Here is a 21,931-nt window from a genome sequence, read left to right as displayed (position 1 = left end):
TTCCCTCCCCCCTTCAGTCCTCCCCCAAGGTCCCCATGCTCCCAATTTACTCAGGAGATCTTGTCTTTTTCTACTTCCCATGTAGATTAGATCTATTTAAGTCTCTCCTAGAGTCCTCATTGTTGTCTACATTCTCTGGGATTTGCATATAGTTTGTACTGGGTGAATGTTTCAAAAATTTTGAAAAGTGTGCCAAGTTTTCTCATTCAAATTTATGATCAATCCCCTTTCATATCAAAGCCTAATTTGTCACCCAGAAAGACGATTTTATAACGTTTCTAGAAAATTACAGATGAAGGGGTGGAGCAACTGTGCAGTGTAGATAATCAGTTTATAAACAAACACAGGGCAGAGAGCACACTGACAGGAAGGGGGGGGGGCTTGGGGTATGTATTTAAATTGGAATTCCCTTCTCAAAAAAGGACAGTTGGGATTTCTTTAGCAGTTGTTAACCTTTTTTTTTTCCCTCTGACACAGAAATGGTTTCTTAACAAAGAAAATTTATTTGGAAGGGGTATTGTGTGCCACACACAGCACCTGTGTAGAGGTCAGTAGACAACCTGCATGCATCCATTTTGTCTCATTGAGCCATGTAGGTTCTGGGGGCCAAACCCCAGTAGTCAGGCTTGGGCAGCAAAGCACCCTTCCCTACTGAACCATCTTGCCAATCCCCAAAATATTTTCTTAGTTCAACATAAACTCGGGCTGGAAAGAAAGTTTGCCCAGTAAAGATAATTGCAGCTTTCTCTCACATGCCTCAAAATTTGCCCTTAATATCTGAAATTATCCCACAGATCTCTTCACAGGACTGTCTACAAGTTTGAAAGAACTACATAGGAAAACTGTAAAGGAATCTCACAGTGAGCCAGTGGCAGAAGAAGAACATAACTCCTTGAAAGAAAATAATTTCCTCTTCCACACCAAACACTCATTATCATCAACTCCAGCCTGGTGATTTCTCCTTACAGGAAGTTTCAGGACACAGGTAAAACACAACCAGTTATGGGAAATCCCAAGCCAGGCACTGAGACAGCTGAGTCCTGCTTCAGCTCAGCTGACCTTGACCCCCTCGGTCATGACCAGTACCGGGGCCTGGGGGAGCTGGTCACTCTATTCTGTACCTGTGTAATGTGTCGGGAGTACTCAGTGAGGCAGGAAGCTGGAGGACAACAATGATCTTAGCTCCTGACATTTGCAGAACTAGGAAGCATCTCTTGGCTGGGCCATTGGAATCAGATAGATATGGACATGAGCCTCTAGATGGGAGAGGGTGTGCAGAGCCTGTGATCATCCATCTTCCATATTAACCAACCCCACATAAGCTTCCAGGCAGATGGCCCTGCCCACCAAGATGGTTCCTGTCTCTTCCCATTTTCTGGCTCATAATAAGGTTCTTCTCTACCACAGTCTGGTTTCTGAACTATTTGGCTTCTGTGTGGGACAAACAGGTCTAGCCTTTCCTAGATCTTTGCTGTTAACTCTAAGACACAGAACTGAAAGGGAAGGAGGGCTTTCAGTCTATATCTCAGAATCCATAATCAAGCAAAATTTTATTGTCACCAACAGACATACTACAGATGGCTGCTTCTCTGTTTGTTTATTTATGTGTTTCAGATAGGGTCTCATGTAGCCCAGGCTGGCCTCAAGGTCATTATATAGCTGAGGGTAACCATGAAATCTTGATCTGGTATGCATTACTAATTTTAGATGTATTTGATATGCACAGATATGAAGATCGGATAATATGGAAACACCTTCAACAGTGTTATAGTGTCACTGCGGGTGACAGGCCATGGTCCCCACTGCTTTTCTCTCTCCACAGCTTGTTATGTACATTGCAAAACACTAAAATTGCAAAGGTTAACAGTACTGCTAGGGAGAGCATCCTGTTGTTAAAATGTGTACAGCAGGTTCATTGGCAAATACATTGGTGGAGCCAGACACAGACAGACAGACAGACAGACAACAGACAACAGAGAGGGGCATCGAGCATTGTCAACCTGCCCATCTAGAAGACACATAGAACTCAAACTCCCAGGGAAAGCTGCAAGGCTCCCTTGCATGGTGCCTGCTGCGGTATATCATCACCTCATGAATATTTCAGCTAGTAACGGCCAATCAGAGGCAGAAGCTGAGATTTGGGGCACAATTTTCAATATTTGCAAAACTAGAAGAGTTTATTAAAGCCCCCTTGCACTCTGGTTCCTGCTTCTTTGCTTTCTGGATTCTTCTCAATCCGAGACTTGGCAACTGTTGCCTATTACAAACTTTAGTGTGACTTCTCCTACTTTACAAATATAGTCAAATACGAAAATAGTGCAAAGATCTTTGGATGGTTCACTCAACTTTCCAAATGGTTATATTTCATATAACCATATTCCCAAGCACCAAACTAAGCTGACATTGTGAACATCATTTGAATAATTGACTTTTCTTCATCTCATCATCTTACACGTGTTTAAGTATGTATCCGTCATATCTAAGTTCATGTAACACTACAACCCCACCAAGATAAAGAGCTATTCCAGGACCACAGAGACCCCCTTGCTGGCCTTTTATGCTGTCTGCACCCTGTCCTCTCCACACATGGTGGTTGCAAATCTGCTTTCTGCAGTTTTGCTTGCCCTGTGATTTCATGCTTTGACACTATGGAAAAGTATAAAATGAGAAGATAAAGAGACTGTCAGATTTGTCATGGAAATGTTCGTATCAGAAGCTGTGAGCAGAGGATAACAAGTTATCAGTGTGCTCATAGTGCCAGGAACTTCTGCAGAAATTTCATTCTGTGGGAGAAACTAAAACCAAGTAGAGTATTTAGCTTGTTTTGGGATGACAGACTAACTCTACAGCGACTTTCTGCCTTTTACAGTGGAATTTATTGATAATTACCATAAGATTCTCTTAAGCACTGGAATTTTGGTTGGGGTATGTTCACTGATAGGTCAGACAGTTAGCATTCACAAGGCCCGGGCTCAGTCCAAAAGCGCTCTCTTTCTCCTCCCCTCCCCCGCCCCCGACAGTATTATAACCCAAAAGTACCCTCTTTCTCCTCCCCCTCTCTCACACACAGTACTATAATCCAAAAACGAAACCACACAATTCACCCCATTACTCCCTATAGAAATAAGGCATGCTAACTACATATCTCTCACACGCTAACCTGAACTTCTGGTATTTGTCTAGTTCTTCTTCTACTTGTCTCCAACATGTATTTACGTAAGTCCTTTTCTGAAAGGGGAAGAAATTTCCCATGTATGCTAATACGTGCAATCAAACTGTCATCAAATTCCTTATTAAAAGTTGCAGTCTTGGACTCCATACACACGGACGCCCATAGCGTTTCTGAAATCCATCCATATAGTAGTACAGAAGTCTCATCTCTCTCCATGGCTGACTACTACGCATTGTGCGTATACACTAGATGGTATTCTCTTATTAATGGCTAGTTGGATTGCTTTCCAGCTTTAGCCTACTATAATTAAGGATATCATGACTTTGCTTATTACGTACACTTTCAAAATATTCATTTCTTTTGTGTGATTGAAAGCGAAATGTCATGGTTAAAAGGTGGATATTTAAATTTACTGAACAGTGCTAAGATATGTCTCCAAGAGGAGCCACAAGCTTTCAAAATTCTTATCTGATGGCAGAAAACAGGAAGCAGTTACTTAGACTGGAAAGGAGTTACTGGCTGCAGCAGACAGGAGGCAATGTTTAGAAAAGACAGCAAGTTCTGTTTCACTCCAGGCGGGTCACACGACAAAATGCCATCCCCCTGTCTGCATAAGACTGCATGTAAATGAGTAATTTCTACCTCAGAGTTTCTTTTGCTAAAACTAACAATTCAAAGTCTCTTTTTTAACAATATAATCTTTCTCAAACTTTATTGATCTTTTATACTGCTCCAAACTCCACTTTCTCTCTCCGAGCCTAACACCCACTAGTTTCGCCTTCTATGACAACACAGAATCAGATTATTTCCCAAATTGTACTACAAACATTAAAATGTCTCTCTGATGTCAGTTTTTCCGGGTAAAAGCCTCTTAGTTTCTCATCTGACGGAACCTGCAGAATTTTTGCCTAGTTTTGTCCCTCTGGGTGCGATGGGTGACTTTTAAAGTGGACCTGAGAATGGCGGCAAAGCCTCGCAGTGCCCCACACCTGCCCAGGAAGGAGCTCAGGGAACCAGAGCCACCACCATCGATGCCAGGCCCAGCACTGGGTACCTGAGATCTCAGTTGTGCCTGTGACTGTGCAGTCAAACCAACAAAGCCCCATAATCTCCTCAAATTCATTTTAGCCCATTTGTTTTTGTCCTCTGGTTCACAGACGCCAGGAAAATTTTCTGCAAATTTGAAAACCCAACAGGCAGGATTTCACATGTGACTCCATTAAATTTTCTATCTTATTAAATCTGTAGCATTAATTTGAGTGCTTTCAGCATGGCAGCCCAGCTTATCAGTCATCGTTCTGATTCAAGCTGCCATCCACGGCTTTGCTCCATCCATTCATTCCATAAGCATGCTTTCCCCACACCACTACCTCCATCAGAACTGCTGCAAGCAGTTACTGAGGGCGTGCTATGGGGAGGGCCTTGGTTCTGTGTCATCGTCAGAGAAACAGTATGCATTAGAAGGTGTTAAAATGCAATGTGGAAATACGCTGCTGTCACAGCTGCAACAAACACAAATCACCTCACATGATATTCAGCTGATCTTTGTCTCTGAGATGATTTTAAAAGGGTCGGCAGGTGGGTACAGGGTGCAGGCCTATAATCCTCGCATTCTGGAGGCTGTGGGAGAGGACTGGGAGTTCCAGGTCACCCCGGCTACACAGAAAGATCACATAAAACAACAACAACAACGAGAGCAAGAATTGCCAGTAGCAATACCAAGAAGGAAGTCTGGGACTATGCTTCTGGGGATCACCACAGTCTGCAACTGTCGACAGTTAACACACATGCAACCATTATGCTCCACGTTAACTAAAAGAAAAGCATTTAAAACATTAGCAAATGTTTTGTTTCAAGAAGCAATCAGTTCTATGGCATCCTTCCAATTCAGAAACATGAAAGAAACTGGCCACTGAAACTAATAAGATAAACATTTAAGCACTATTGTATATACTATAACTATCTTCACAGTCACTATCTCATCTGTGTTTGTTTGCTACAGACTCTCTAGTGTGCACATCCTGGAATTTCAGTCACCTCTATCTCTGCTAAATGCTCATAAAACACATAATTACGATTTTTAGAATTTTGCTGGGATCTATTTAGTTGGTGTAATTCTGAGAAAATGACCAAAAAGTATTCAAGGATATGGAAAACAGAAGGAGTGGCTGTGAGTTTCTGCTCCCAACAGTACTGTCATGAAATCGAGGCAAAGAATTAGACAACAGACTACGGCTGCTATGCTCATTCCATCCAAATATTTTTCTTTTTCAGAAAATAGGCCCAGATAGACAGAGTGGAACACAACTATAGTCTCAGTGCTACAGGAAGCTGAGGCAGGAGGACCTCGGGGTCAAGACAAGCCTGAATTATGTACAGTTAAGACGCAACTGAGAGAGACAGATAAAGGGAGGAAAGAGTGGAGAGGGGGGTACAGGAAGGCGCGCAAGCTGGCTAAGAGAAACTCAGGAGAACATCTAACCAATTACTGGCAAAACCAATCTTGTAGCACATACACTTGTCACCACCCCAAACTACCAGCTGTGCTATTTGCTTTTATTCTCCCTCTCGTATTATCTCATACTTTATTCACTGTGTTGCATAGACTGTAGCCTCATGCTCTCAAATACTCAGACTTCTGCTTCTCTCAGATCGTCATTACCCTGTGGAGCAGCTTATTGGTACAGACCTTACTAATGGGTATTTAGCTTTGTCATCCTGATATCTCCATTCTTTTGCTTTTTATGTGTATATGTGTGTGATACATGTGTGTATGGTGTATGTGTGTGCACCTATAGGCATCCACAGGGGATAGAGGAGGATGCTGTGAGTACCACTGTTATCATGTATGTGTGATCCATGTGTGGATGGTGTGTGTGTGTGCACCTATAGCCATCCACAGGGGAAAGAGGAGGATGCTGTGAGTACCATTTTATCAGTGTATACCTGGTTCCTTTGAGATGGGATCTCTCACTATACCTAAAGTCCCATTGATCCTCCTGTCTAACCCACCACAGCCCTGACTGGCTTTTTACATGAGTGATGGAATGCAAACTCAGATGCTTATGTTCTAGAAGCAAGGACTCTTAATCACTGAGCCATCTCTGCAGCCCCACCATGCTGATCTTTCCACATGCTTTAATCATTTATACCTCCTTTGCACTTCGTTCCGCTGGGAGTCACTATAATTTCATCATTCGGAGTCAACCATACTTTCTAAAGTATTTTCCTGTTAGAGAAAAATTTTCACATACCCTATCCTAAATCTATCAACACCAGGTCAGTTATGTTCAATGGCTCTCCATTTGTGAGACCACATTTATTTTTCCCCTGAATTAAAGAAAAAACATGCTTTTCACTATTATTTCTTTTAAATTCAAGGGTCATTTCCATGCCCAATGTTCCTTTCTTTTACTTATGATTAAGCTTCTCCATCTAAGAATCTATCTTCTGATTGAGCAGGATATCATTCCTGTGTTTTGACTACTTTGGCAGTAACTCGGGTGCCCATAAGGCACCAGCCTATCAGATGGTCTGATTAGCAAACAGTACTCCCAGAACACCCTATGAGTTCCCAACATGCACTTCACTGTCATGAGTTCAGCCTTTAGGATGTGTCATCTGTTACTGCCTCCCCACCCCAGTGGTTATCCTCGTGTTGTCGTATAGTAAGAGCAGGTAAGTGTTGATGGGCTGCATGGCCGAGCAGCCTCCCTGTGTCTTGGGTCCACTCCCTGGAAGAGGATCTGAGTCTGGGTCTGTTTTATGAGCCTTAGTTGGTTATGGTTGGGAGAGCAGCAGAAAGCATGTGGCTGTGGCTCACAACAGGAAGATTAGCTCATCTGGAAGACAGAAGAACATCTACACTCAGGGTACCACTTGTCTAAAGAAGAAAACCAAATCTCACCTCCCACAGATCTCAAGTGATGTTTACAAAGCTCTCCAAATCCCCCTGCCTGGGATCAAAAGGTGTTCAACTGTGGGGTCAGCAAGTCATTTCTTTTCAGACCATTTCACTCTCAGGTCTGAGAGCTTTGGCAGGATGATCACCTCCCAACCATAAAGCACAGCAGAGTGTGAGCCCATTATCCTACTCTTTACATGCTGGGGGCAGACAAATTTTCCTTTGAGATTGCTTCCAGATCTCTCAAAGGCCTTTAGAACAAAGTCATAGCCAGACACAAAGCCTTTCAGGTCTGTCCCCTATGCAATTCACCCCAAGTATCTTCTGCCATTTGCTGTGCCCCTTGTTCATCCACTCGCAATGTAGAAAATGGGGGATTTTCAATAAAAAAAACAAATGGAGTACAGACCTAAACAGAGAACTCTCAACAGAGGAATCTAAAATGGCTGAAAGACACTTAAGGAAATGTTCACCATCCTTAGTCATCAGAGAAATGCAAATCAAAACAACTCTGAGATTTCATCTTATACCTGTAAGAATGACCAAGATCAAAACACTGCTGACAATTTATGCTGGAGAAGTTGTGGGGTAATGGGAACACTCTGCATTGCTGGTGGGAATGCAAGCTGGTACAACCCCTTTAGATGTCAGTGTGGCAATTCCTCAGAAAATTAGGAAACAACCTTCCTCAAGACCCAGGAAAACCACTTTTGGGTATATATCCAAAGGATGCTCAATCGTGCCACAAGGACATGTGCTCAACTATGTTCATAGCAGCATTGTTTGTCATCGCCAGAACTTGGAAACAACCTAAATGTCCCTCGCCTGAAGAATGGATAAGGAAAATGTGGTACATTTACACAATGGAGTACTACACGGCAGAAAAAAACAATGACAGCTTGAATTTTGTAGGCAAATGGATGGAGCTAGAAAACATCACTTTGAGTAAGGTAACCAAGACCCAGAAAGACAATTATCACATGTACTTACTCATAAGTGGTTTTTAACCATAAAGCAAAGAAAATCAGCCCACAGATCACAATCCCAAAAAACCTAGACAACAATGAGGACCCTAAGAGAGACATACATAGATCTAATCTACATAGGAAGTAGAAAAATACAAGATATCCCGAGTAAATAGGGAGCATGGGGACCTTGGGAGAGGGTTGAAAGGGGGAGGGGAGAGGCAGGGAGGGTGAGCAGAGAAAAATGTAGAGCTCAATAACAATCAATAAAAAAGAAAAGAAAATGGGGGATTTCTCACACAGACATACTGGTCACGCCCCCAGCTTGCACATGCTCTCTTTAGCATGAGCATGTTCACTGTCCACTTCAGTTCAGTTCACCACCTCCAGGAAGTAGCTCTTCCCATCTTGCTGGGTGAAGTAGCCTTTCCACCTCAGTTTAAAACTACTCCCACAATCCCTATTCCTTCCTGTGGCCGTTTCTTCCCATATTTACTTAATTGGTGTTCTGTAGGAAGTAACGGCTGTGTAATTTGAGCTCTTTATAACCACAACACAAAGCAATGTCTGAAACATACTTAGTAATCAGTGTCTGCTGAACAAAATCTAAATTAATGTACCCACAAATTTGACAACATTCATATCGAATCTCACTCCTGAAAGACAAAGGTAATCACTGCTGATGGCAGCTTAAGAGGGAAGCATGAACGGCTTTATTTCTTAAGATGTGTGTCTTGCAATTATCTTTGCCTCCAGTGTCCCAACAGGATGTGTGACAAGTTGATAGTGCTCTTATCATGATGCCTGCTCGAAAGAGCAGTGGAAAGAATCGGGCAGGGGAGAAAACAGTGAACGTTGAAACAGGATGAAGAGAAGAAGACACTTCATCCTGAAACAAGGAAGGCGACCACACCTCTTCTGGCTCCTCTTAACCTTTTACTGGAATGTAACTAAAAGGAGGCCATCTAAGGAAGAATGACTCTAGAATTTTCCAGTTATAAAGGGCTCATGAGAGCAAAAATTCAATGCAATAATCATGAAGAAGAATTTATGGAACGAAACTTCAGATAAGATAAAACAATTTAAGAGACCAATCGCTTTGATCTCGTTTCCTTTTGTTCATCCACCAATGATAATGATCAAGATGTGGTTTAATGGATCATTACTGTGATCAAGATGTGGTTTAACGGGTCATTACTGTTCTTATGCATGAGACAGGTCAAGTGGGGGTCAACTCTCATATTTATCGTTCTAAAAAGCTTTGAAGGACAGCATCCAGCAGATAAATAAACCGACTGACTCACCAATGATAGTACCCCATAATGGCATCTCCATTTCCGATTCATTCACTAACAACAGATGTTCCAAATGTCCACTCCATTATTCAGGGGCCCAAGACAAACAGGACACAGAGCTTGTTCTCAAAGACATTCTTTCTCTACACAGTCTGTGGTGAGTTCAAAATAAGCACACCCAGTACTGGTTAACCTTCATCAAATATAACATATGAGATGTACACACACACACACTCACATATATATTATATAACACCTTTCTATACTAGAGTAAAAACAAAGTGACATGGAATAGGTCACATTAATCCCTGAATCCAGATGCACCTAAAAGTATCTTCTACGTAATGTGTTTAATAAATCTTTGATGAAATTTGAAAAAGTTAACCAAGTAATTAATTCTCTGCGATCCACTATCAACTACAGGTTGAATATCTATGCTCCAAAGTCCAAAACTTTTAAGCACATTTCAAAAAGCCTTGGATTTTAGAAATTTTCAGACTAGGGACCACTCAATTAGGCAAACATTCTAAACTGCAGACTACAAGTCTCCAAATGTAACACACACCTGGTTCCGAGCAGTTCAGATATGGTATCCCATGTCCCTCCTCTTGTCTGGCAACAAATTGACTTCACTTCCGTGAGACACACTTGAAGTTCACATCACCTCAACAAACTGACATCACCTCCGTGAGACACACTTGAAGTTCACATTACCTCAACAAAGGCAGCGCTCACAGATTCTCCTAGAGCCCTAAACCAACAAGTAGAAAGGAAAAACTAAAGGAGAAAACTGGTTGCCTGTTTCACTTCCATAACTGTTTATGGCCTGCAACACGCTATTACTGCCCTGTTATATGATGCTATCACCCACGCAGACGGACTCAGAAGACTTTCGACCTTTACTCCTATTCACGGTATGATGGAAACAACAGCGATGTAAAATCTGATCCTTAAATTCTTGTTGTTGTTAGTTCCAGGCAGTGTGAGGTCTTTTTGCCCCACCTTCAAGAAAGTTAATCCAAAGTCCCCTTTCAACCAAAGAGGGAAATTCACTGAAGAAATAAAAAGGATTGATATACAAAAACCTCGAAAAATGTGCCGTTTGGGATTTCAATGATTCAATCGGGAAATTCTACATGGCCTTAGTAATTTTGGGCAGGGGGAAGAGCAAGGAACATGCATTCAGCTACACCCAGAAAAATTCATCTTACGCTGCAAAGCCAAACACCAGATGTGATTTGCAACTTTTGGACTGGATTACCCTGGAAGTTCTGTCAAAGGGCCCTTCTGTGGCTGGTGCCTTGGAGCCAAACGCGGCAGTTTCAGTGATGGTAATGGCTGGCTGGGGAGGAATGTTACCTTGGTAAATTATGATAACTGGGCAATAAGAATTACCAAAGCCAACATAAATTTAGGGGGTTTGTGAGTGTGCCAGCTATGTGAATTACAGATGTATGCACTTATGAACACTCTTCTCCATCATCAGAGACAGAATTTCCTCATGCATGCAACCCTTGTTGAAATGACATTCATTATCAGAGCTCATGCTTACTACATACATGGCCCATCATCTGACAGTCAGTCCATCGTCTGTTCTAAGTGATCTCAAAGGCCTAGTCTGCTTGGCAGTCTTACCTCCGGTATCCAAATCAGGAGGGCACCTAGTCCAAAGCTCTCTCTGCAGGCCTATCGCTCTCGGTGACTTATGCTTCTAAGACTGAAGCCACAGCTCATGGTATCAGTGGCGATGATTATTTTCAGGTCTGAAGATGGCTCATTGGCCCATCTTTACACTAAAATTCTCTTTAATCACTTGCCTAACATGCTTGATCTTTTCCATAGTAGCTAGTTCAGGAAGTGGAGCTGGACAAGGTTTAGGGTCACTAAAAGAGACGGACAATGCTTCAACCTTCATTTGCTAAAGCAGCCTAATTTTGTGGTGAATGTTTCAGATGTTGTGTGTGTGTGGCAGCCAACCCTGAGTCTACTGTTTGACCACAGGGCTCTCTTTCCAAGGTCTGAACAATCCAACAATGATGACTATGGATCTTACTCACTGCTCTGACACCTCAGACACCTGTTGTCTTCAAAGACAAACAGAAAACAGACTAACCACAAAGGCAGGATGTCTGGTGACCATTTCACAGCAACAGTGACAATGGTCAGATAGCGTGTGCTGGCTACAAGGGCTTGGACAATGAACAACCCGACTTCAAAAGGACTAGCAAAGGCTTGTGTGCTGAAATCTCAGCACAGAAGGACTTCTCTTTATGGCCTCTGCTCTCATTCTGCTGGGATGAAAGTACCCCCTCTAGTCAGAACCATGTTCTGGACACACCTTTGTAAATATCAGTTGGCAGGCAATAAGGCTAATTTAGAGTGGGCTCAATGTTATTAGTAATTGCTGCATTTATACATTTTTGACTATTAAAAAAGTAGCGCTTTCTTATAGGGAAGTTTATGTCCCTAAATTTAGGGCAACCACTAAAAAGGTAACATTGTAAATGTCCAAAAGAGCTCGGGTCTGTGTTTCCTTCATGCACATTGCTATAACGCTGGAGAGCTAGGACTCTGTTACGCTCTGACTGTGAAATGTTCCCCACGAGCTCGTGTGTTTAAACACTTATGTCTCTAGCTAGTGTTGTTTGGGGGAGGTTTTAGAACCTTTAGGGCACGGGGCCTACTTGCCAAACACAGACCACCAGCTGTGGACCTTTGATGGTTTTAACCCATCCCCACTTTCAGTCCAAATGCTTTGCTTCTTGATTCTCCAAGATGCAAGAAATGACAGCAGCAAGCTGCATCTCCACAGACCAAGCAGCTGCGCCACACCTTCCCCACACGGCAGATTGCAATCGTGAGACAAAAATAAAGCCTTGCTCCCTTTAACGGCTTCTGTCAGGTATATTTCTCATACCAATGACAAAAATGACTAAGATTGAATCCACAGGAGCCAAAATCAATAACATTTCTGTTCATAGCTTTCCAAGATTTTAAGAAATATTTTTAAGTGAACCTAAGCAATTCTGTTTATAAATTATAAACATATAAGTGATATGTTTATAATTATATATCTCTATATATGTTCTATTATCTCTATAATTAATTTCTATCATAGGCCACACCAAGCCTTGTGGGGGAACAGCATTGGCTCTTATCCTCAAATTTAAACTGCCATTTTTGACATAGCTTTCTATTGATATGAGGTTGATCAAATCTAGAAAAGATGAGGAGCAGTGAGCTGGGCTCCATAGAACTACTAATAGTTTCTCAACTCCTCATCTGTGTTACATAGCTCTCAATACTAAGATAAATTCTACTTCTTTACCTCTCACGGGAAGCTATCTGCTGTGTTAACTTGAACAAGTTACTGAACCTCTGGGCGTTGATTCCATTTCTGCTGTGGGAGAATGCTCTTGTACACTGTAAAGATTTGTCACTCATATTGGTTTAATAAAACACTGATTGGCCAGTAGCCAGGCAGGAAGTCTAGGTGGGACAACCAGCCTAGGAGAATTCTGGGAAGAAGAGAAGCAGAGACACAGTCATCAGCCAGATACAGAGGAAGGCAAGATGCGAATTGCTGTACTGAGAAAAAGTTCCAAGCCATGTGACTAAAGACAGACAAGAATTATGGGTTAACTTAAGTTGTAAGAGCAAGTTAACAATAATCCCAAGCTAATAGGCCAAACAGTTTATAATCAATATAAGCCTCTGTGTGTTTCTTTGGGACTGAATGGACTGGCTGGGACAGAAACTCCGTCTACAAATGGTACCCAAATGCTTGGCAAGAATTTTCACATAAAGCCTGAGAAAGCTTTAAAGCTGGATTAATCCAACCTATACATTTTGAAAATGCCTTGACTTCAAAATTTAAGATTAAAGATATGTTACTTTGGAGAAGAGGTCTTGCTTTTGTTTCTACAGAGACAAAGTACCAAACAATGTGGCTAAACATAGACAAGAATTATGGGTTTAAGTTGTAAGAGCAAGTTCATAATAATACCAAGCTAATAGGCCAAATAGTTTATAATTAATATAAGCCTTTGTGTGTTTCTTTGGGACTGAATGGCTGCAGGACCAGGCAGGACAGAAACTCAGCTTACACATTTTCACATAAGGAATAGAGATGTAGAAGGTTAAGTATACCACCCATGATGCCTTTTGGAATCCCCAGGGATCATTAACCAAAACAGCTTATCTAAATGCTTCTAAATGTATTGCATAGTCAGCACAGGCACACCCATTGGTGCTATGAGAGTCTACTAAAATCGAAATGCACAGATTATGATGAACAAGATACATTCTTTTCAACACTACCATATTAAGCTTCGAGACTAATGTTTTCAACTGAGGTGGCTTATACATTTCCTTGAAAGAAGATCCAAAGGCTGTAGTAGCTTTCACAATGAGTTCAAAAAGAGTTTCTCATGACTTCATAATAGTGAAAATATTCCATGTATTATAAATACATGGATGGAAAATATGATAAATTTCAAATTAAATTAATGTTATATATAAAATCCTTTTAGTAATAAATTAAACAGATTGATTGTAATGGAAAGCCATATTTTTATGAAGATAGCATCAGAAAGGTAAGCAAATATAGATATACCTATTTCCTAAAGAATGATTAAAAGACAATTTAGCATCACTGAAACTCTACAACACTGTCCTGTCAGGGACCAGCCTCAACAAAAACAGCTCTTGTCAGAGTATGGGAATGGGGATCAGAAAAATAAGTAAAGAATACAAAAATATGAGTAAAATAATAAAAAAGAAAACATAGGACTATCAAGAGGGAGTTCCACTGAAATCGCCCATGTTTAATTTTCCATACACTTTTATATGCTAATACAAAACGGGGAAGAAGACAACAAAAGACTTCTTTAACATGATACAAAGGTTAACTCTGAAAAGTTAATTGCTTCAGCACTTGGAGACATCAAGTCATTAGCATTCTGTTGTTGTTTATGAAGTGAAGCTACCTTAGACAAGTATCCTGAAGGCAACTATTCCCCAGGTAGCCTCCTATTACAAAAGAAGGAACAGAGGTATGCTCACATATCCTGACCATCTGTCATGGTGGAGTAGATCCACGTATATGAGCCCTCTTAGTGTCAAAAGAACCAAGTACTCACATCCTGAGTCAGGATGTGTAGCCCTAATTGTTGCCATCAATTTTGAACAACCTCCAAACTCTCTGACCATCAGACAAGGTGGAAGTAGGCTAACATTTTTGGGCCTCCACACTGCCCCAGCCGACATAGTTCATGCCTTTGTACAAGAAGCAGAGTTGACCAATGTAGCAAGACTTACATTTATGGAAAATACATGAATTTTAGATCTGACTGACCCTACCTGTATTTGAATCCCAGCTCTACAGTTGTCTAGGAATGTGTGTTCTTTTAAATTACATAAAGTCACAACACCTCAGTTTTTACAGCTGCTGAAATGGAATAACCAACTCCTTTCAGGGTTACTGTGAGGGTATAGCTAATATGTATAACATGTCTGAGTGATGGTAGGGCAAAAAAAAAATAACCATGATAATATTTTTAAAAGTTACAAATACTGCCAAAAATAGATAATAAGTGATGGTGAACAGGGTAGACCTGGAATAGAAACCCATGGCTTTTATCGTTGACTTTCTCTTTCTTATAACATTTACAACATTTTAAACAATGATTGTTCACAATTGATCTCCTTTTTCTTATACTTTATGTCTTTACTTTGAAAATTTAGGGGATTCCTGTGAACAAGATACTTCTTAGACACAGCACAACCCTAGATGAGCTAACAGTGCTTGCCAAATACACAGTCATATATGAAAGCTTAGACAATGTCTAAGACCAACGTTTTATGAGAACCCAACATATGGTAGCTGTTACAACTGCTGCTGCTGTTACTTTAGTCATTGTGTAGAGTATGGAAATGACAAGGCAGCATTTGAGACAAAAGTTTAGAGTAGTAAAGCATGAGACGTTATCTCAGTGACAAAATCAAAACTAGAATGCAGATCACAAGGCAGCGTGATAAATTAATCTGTAATCCTAGAAAAGATAGTTTTCCAAAGGATCCATTGTAAGAAGAATTTGTGAGTATCAAGGATTTTCAAACTCAAAACTTTCAAAGCCAAACTTTCTTCTTTTTGCAATAGTAAAGAAGAATGAGGCAAGGGGAAATACATTTAGTTCTCTTCTTTTTTCCAAAGCATGTTATTTCTTAGGTTATTTTTCCCTCCCCATTCTTGCCATTTTTCGAAATCCCCTTTACAAAGGTCAGAAAAGCATCACTAATCCCTTCATATCACTTCCCAGAACATGACTTATAAAACTTAGCCACTTAACAAACAATAAGGGACTGCTGTACCCATAAACCATCCAGAAACAGCTATCCAACCAGAACATTCCAACTTGCAGAGATAACATAATCCTGTTGTTTTGGGTGTGACTCCATGAGGGGGATGAGGGCTACAATTCAAAATGCTGTCTCTAGCAACTTAGATAAGAAGGATTGAACTTGAACCAGGGCAAAACACAGGATGCCCCATAAGCTGTCTACTTCAAGCGCTCCAAAGTACTTGCTTCCTTGTCCCGGGCCAGATAAAGGGGTAGCAGCTTAGTCAAGATCCTTTAGGTCTCTAAAAAAAAAGCATCGGGGGATGAACTTGAAAGAACCATGCCATGGGATGGGATAAGGAACAGGAGACATGCTTTTCCAGTCTTCAGTGTCTGCAGCTCACCCTTAAGAACATAACTTCAACAGCCGCTTCAATACATTTCTACTGTAAATGACACAAGCATGAGCCAAGTCAGCACTGAAACTCCCCTCAGAGTTCAGTGGGGTTAGGTCATCTGCACTTTATTGACAACTGCTGAACTCAGAGCCTCTAATGAGGCAGCTCGGCAGACTATGTGTCCTGCCACCAATGAGACTGTTTTTCCATGAATAATGAACAAGAACATCATTTCTGTTGCCAGGTACACAACATAAACAAAGCTCAACATGGGCCTTGATAGAGTGATTTTGTCCATCTGAAATAAGGGAATGTTTCAAAGTGCAAGCCAAGTCTTAGGAAAGGGTGGGACAGGCTGTTGTAACAAGTAATACGAACATATGTTATCAGAATTTAATAAATCAGTTTTTGATTGTTGCAGAGTGGAGGCTGTACAGTGGGATGCATTGAGACAATGAACAAATCCAAGTGAGTTCATTTCTTTACTTGGCCATCAGTTTTATAACACGAGGCTGATGATTTCTATAATGAGCTGAGATCTTCATGAAATGAGTCTTGAGACTTGTGATCTCAAAGGCTTTCTTAGTTAAAGTTTTACTTCTTAAGGCTTATCAGACTGAGTGCAGGTCAGCCCTCAGGATGAGAACTTGACCTTTGCATTGAAGTCCATTGCCAGGTAGACCCATGGCATAAGACTAACTCCTTTGGCACTAAAAGATACTCAGTATATGAGCATTCTGCCTACAGCAATGTATAAGTTACATCGAAGCTTCAATTGAACGGAGAGATTCTGGAGAATAAACAGAGAATAAAAATGAGCTGATGTGAAGGCCAAACAGCCTTCAGTTTGTTTACCTTAAAGTCTTCCACAAATACGTTAAAATCAGTTCCACACCAAGCCATGTATATCCTGTTACATGAGGTGTACATATCTACACAGGCAAAGGATGCCATCACCGGCTGAAGATTTTAGTTCCCATCATTCTGAGCAAGATTTTGAGGAAAACAAACAAAAACAGGCTCATAACTGAGCTCAGTTTCCACAAAAGCAGGGGCTAAGAAAACCACCCCTTAGGAAGAACTTGTGGGTCAAAAATAAAATCCAAATGACACAGTTTGCTCTCTGTGTTTGAAGAATACCAGGAAATCTGTGGTCAGAAGAATGTGGTGTTCTACAGAGAATCTAAGCATAGCAGGTATCTATGTATATAATTTTTATACTATTAATCAATAACACAGATATCATGACAGACAGAATAGTTCTAAGTTCTCTAGACTGTACCAGTTTCTCTCCCTGACTCACTGGTAACAGGCAAAGTAGAATAAGTTCATAAGGAATTAACCAGAATGGCAAAAGACCTTCAAGGGCATCGTGCAAAGAACTGTGCAGCTGTTATTAAGGAAGACCTGTGGGAAAGGGAACATGAGTGGGTCTTCATCACTGTGACCTGTGCACGGTAACTAGCTGTTCTCCATTGTTCTAGAGCATCCACAGGACTACCGATAGTGACCACAGTGAACCCGCAAGGTATCATGGGAACACCTTGGTGCTGCCCAACCCCATAGTGCTGTCTCTTGATCAGGAGGGAATCAGGGGAAGACACACAGCTGCCAGAGTACAAGCATATCAGCAGAGGGTGTGGGAAGTAAGGCTAAGAGTGGAGCGTAAGTTACTTAACGTTTCTGCCCCAGTATGCGCTAAATTGAAGGCGCTAGAGAATAGCCATCAAACGCTGTAGGTGACAATTCTTAGACTGTTATCTAAGTCCCACTTATGATAAGTTTCATTCCTATCTAATCAGTGGATTATACCAAGGAGAAAGGAGTTCTCGGATGCATAAAAATACCCAAGGACTTACCATCATACTTTGCTAAGACTGCCTGGACATCAGCATAAGCTTGGAGCTCCAGAAGGGCTTCTAGAAGGTTTTCATGAATGTTGAACATGCTTAGGAGGGGGAATTCCTTCATTAACTAGGAAACAAGAGACCAGAGGAATAATTAATATACATGCCTTATATTTTCACATTTATACTTAAGGAATACAACATTTGTGCAATAAAAGGATTTCTAAGGTTGCGTATTTTAAGAACTAGTACTTGAGGCTAGGGGAAATGGCTTAGTTGCTAAAGTGCTTGCCACATAAACTGTAAGGACTGAGTTCAATCTCCAGAACCTTATTGAAAACAAAGCAAACACACAGCTCCAGTGTATGACTATAATTTCAGTGCTGTGCTGGAGAGGCAGTCAGAATCCTGGGGCTTGCTGGCCAGCTAGTTCAGCTGAATCAGTAAACTTGATGTTCAGTGAGAACCCCTATCTCAAAAACACAGCAAAGGAAAGGAAGGAGAGAGGGGAGAAGGGAGGGTGGGAGGAAAGGAGGGAAGGGAGAAGGAAAGAGGGAGGAGTACAGGTAGGCAGGCAGAGAACGAGATACCAGACATTGTCCTCTGTCTTCCACACGCACACACACCCAAATCTGTTCACATAGAAAAAGAGGATTTATTTTTACGGTATAACTGATACTTAACTGTCATATATTTGTATAATATAAAAACATAAGGACTAAGAAGATGGCTAGTTGGGACACTGCTCAGACTGTGACCCTCATCAGCCTGCTTCTGTGAGTCACAGCACCGAGGAGGCAGAGACAGGAGCACCCTGGCACTTGCTGGCTAGCCAGTCTAGCCCAACCAGCAAGCCTCAAGCCTCGGGTTCCACTGAGATGCTCTGTGAAAAGCACTGTAGATTTATAGATGCCGGTGCCCTGCTTTGTCTGCAGGACACTGTGTGGGGCTTGGAGCAGGAGGTGGGTGTGGACTCTTCCCCTAAGTGAGAAGCTAAGGGCAACTGGTAGCTTCTGGCGGGGGAAAGGGGAACATTTAAGAGAGCAGTTCCTTTTATGTTGACCACACTTTAGTGAATAGTCGCATACCCAAGGGTATACTGGCAGCACAAACAGAACTTGAGAGGACTAGAAAAGAAGAAGAAGACACAAAATTGATTGGGTAAGGAAGAGAGGGGGATCTGGGATTTGGGGAGGATGAATATGATCAAAATACATTGTATGAATTTCTCAAAGAACTAATAAAATAGGTTTATTTATTAATTTATTTTAGTTTTGGTGAAACAAAACAAAACAAGACAAACAGCACCTGACCTTGGGCATCCATATGCATGAGCACACATGGGCACATACATCTACAAGCACATGTGAGCCCATACACATGTGCACGCAATACATGAAGACACACACCAACATACTACAATCCCTAGAAGTAAAAATAACATTAATATTAGATTACAAATAGTCATATTTAAATGCTTCATTTTTGGTTTTTATTGTTTAGAAAAATGATGAGTCTGAATCTATACAAATCTAAAGTGGGAAGAAACCTAAAAGAGATTTTCAGAACAATAGAAGATGTTTGGTAAGTACAAATACCACAGAGAGACTAAACCGGGTGAAGATGGAAACATAGCTCGCAGACTTTAACAGCTACTGGTAGCTTGTCCAGAGCAATTTGGATGGAAGCCACAGAGTGAAAGGAGAGGCAAGGGGGCACTACTGTTTCAAGCAGTCTGGAAAAATCAAGAACTAGGAAAGCAGTTAGCTAGAATGTAATATGATTGAGAGAAAATTTGGTTGAGATTGGGGCAGGGTAACCTCAGTAAAACAGGAGTCAAGGTCATCTGCTGGACCATAGGAAAGAAGAGGCAAGAGGAGTTAAAGACAGAGAGAAATGTGCAAAATAACAGGCGTGGGAATCTGTTTAGTGCAGGACTATCCTGAGAGCCGAAAACCTGGAGACTATGGATGCAGAGAGGTCACAGTTGCCACGGTTGTTGCATGTCAGCAAACAGGGAGCACCAGCTGGGCACATAAGCAAGATATTCTATGGTTAGGTTGAACTTGGCAAACTGGAGGAAGTTCTGTAAAATGGCAAGGAGCAAGAGATGTGCCTATGGCAGGAAAACAGACTAAAGGAACTCAACACAGAGAAGAACAGGAATCCACTGGGATTCACACGTAACAGTGTTCAACATCAGTGAGAAACAAGAAGGTAGGAAAAACCAAGAATTTACTAGTAAATTTTCTCTTAGATAAGGGTAAAATTGCATTTTAACAGAGAGAACCAGGTTCTTTGTAAATTCATCAGTTTGTGTTGATTTATCTAACCCCCTACATGGACAACTACTCTCAGTTACAATATGATGGCCTCTCAAAATAAATCTTTTTATAACACTATCCATGATAGAAATTATGGTGAAATAAATAACAATAAAGCACAAGTGTTTTGACTAGCTTGATGGCAACACGACACAAGTTAAAGTCACTGGGAAGGAGGGAGCCTCAGTTGAGAATGCCTCAGCAAAATCTAGCTACAGGCAAGCATGAAGGGCATTTTCTTATGAGTGATGGGTGAGGGAGGGTCCAGCCTAGGGAGGGTGATGCCCTCCCTGGACAGGTGGTCCTGAGTTCTATAAAAGCAGGCAGAGCAAGCAATGAGGAGCAAGTGGATGAGCAGCGCTGCTCCATGGCCTGTGCATCAGCTCCTTCTTTCAAGTTCCGGTCCTGCTTGAGCTCTTGTCCTGACTCCTTCAGGTAGGAACTATGATGGGAAAGTTAAAGCCAAATAAATCCTTTCCTCTCCAGCTTGCTCTTGGTCATGGTGTTTAATCACAGCAACAGTAGTCCCAACTAAAACAACAGGCTAATTTACCCCTAACCAATGGACTCATGGTGTGGACTGTCTACTTCCTTTATTAAGAACATTTTTTAACATCTTAGCTTTGCTAAGAATATTCTTTTGTTTTGTTTTGTTGTTGTTTTATCGAGACAGAGTTTATCTGTAGCTTTGGACCTGTCCTGGAACTAGCTTTTGTAGATCAGGCTGGCCTCATACTCACAGAGATCCACCTGCCTCTGTCTCTCAAATGCTGGGATTAAAGGCATATGCCACCACTGCCTGGCTATTCTTTTGTTATTTAAAAGCCATGACTTACTGGGGACATCTTTAAATTTTTTTCTAAACCAGAAAACGTAATTTTACTACTAAAATCACCTATCAAAATCATTTGGTATACAAAAAGGCCCATAGTCTGAACTCCCAGAAAGAGGCCTGCAATATTTTCATTGTTGTTAAAGGACGCCAATGAGACAACCCCACACACTGTGGATGTTCTGTAACTAATAAAAGTATTTCTTGTTCTGGTTCACTGTGGTCCTGGCTGACATCATCCTTTGATTTCTTTTTTCACTTTTTCTAATTAAAGCTTGTTAGAACTCAAGTTTTCTGTCATGCAGCAATTGGCAAGACAATAAAGACATATTTTGAGCTGCAACATTTAAACATTTATCACTTTTGACCAATTTTTCAAGTAATAATCAAATATCAAGGACACAAGTCATATTATATAATTTTAAAATGTAATTCCAAGTTTTAGTTGCTAAAGCTTAAGCACTGATTCTTATTAAAGCCCAGAGAGGCACGTGTGCAGCTGACTGCTAAGATGCACTGCTGGGCCTCGGGGCCATCATCTCCATGGGAAGAGCTCCCCATGCAGACATCCGCTCTGCCCTCTCATCTACGAGATCAGGATCAACTTATACACTGTCTTTCTGACAGCTTTACATTGTTCCCATACAGTAACACACCAGATGCCCTGTTGAAAGTCTCCCTCTCCTGGAATATCTTTCAGATCTGTTCCTCAGCCTTGGTGTCTCCTCCACTGGAGCACAGTGCTATCAACATCCCACCAATGTCCATTCCCTCCCTATTGACACTTGACATGTCTTTGTGACCTTTCATATGTAAAATGGACAGATGGCATTCAAGTTCTACCGCAGCTGCT

The 21,931-nt window shown here is 41.3% G+C and overlaps 1 protein-coding gene across 4 annotated transcripts in view; it reads right to left on the bottom strand.

Moving 5' to 3' along the window:
• The window catches only part of St7 (suppression of tumorigenicity 7), a 234,044-nt gene that overhangs the window by 38,609 nt on the left and 173,504 nt on the right, over nucleotides 1-21,931 (bottom strand). For all 4 annotated transcript variants that reach the window (XM_041675555.1, XM_041675556.1, XM_041675558.1 and 1 more), the window contains one exon: nucleotides 17,935-18,049. In XM_041675555.1, coding sequence (XP_041531489.1) covers nucleotides 17,935-18,049 — 115 coding nt within the window. The remainder of the gene's footprint in view (nucleotides 1-17,934; nucleotides 18,050-21,931) is intronic.

This window comes from Microtus oregoni, unplaced genomic scaffold (assembly GCF_018167655.1).
Source record: "Microtus oregoni isolate MIOR12 unplaced genomic scaffold, Mior012 000026F_ref0000081, whole genome shotgun sequence".
Lineage (NCBI taxonomy): Eukaryota > Metazoa > Chordata > Mammalia > Rodentia > Cricetidae > Microtus > Microtus oregoni.
Note: the sequence above shows the minus strand (reverse complement) of the source record. Positions and strands in the feature narration are given on the sequence as shown.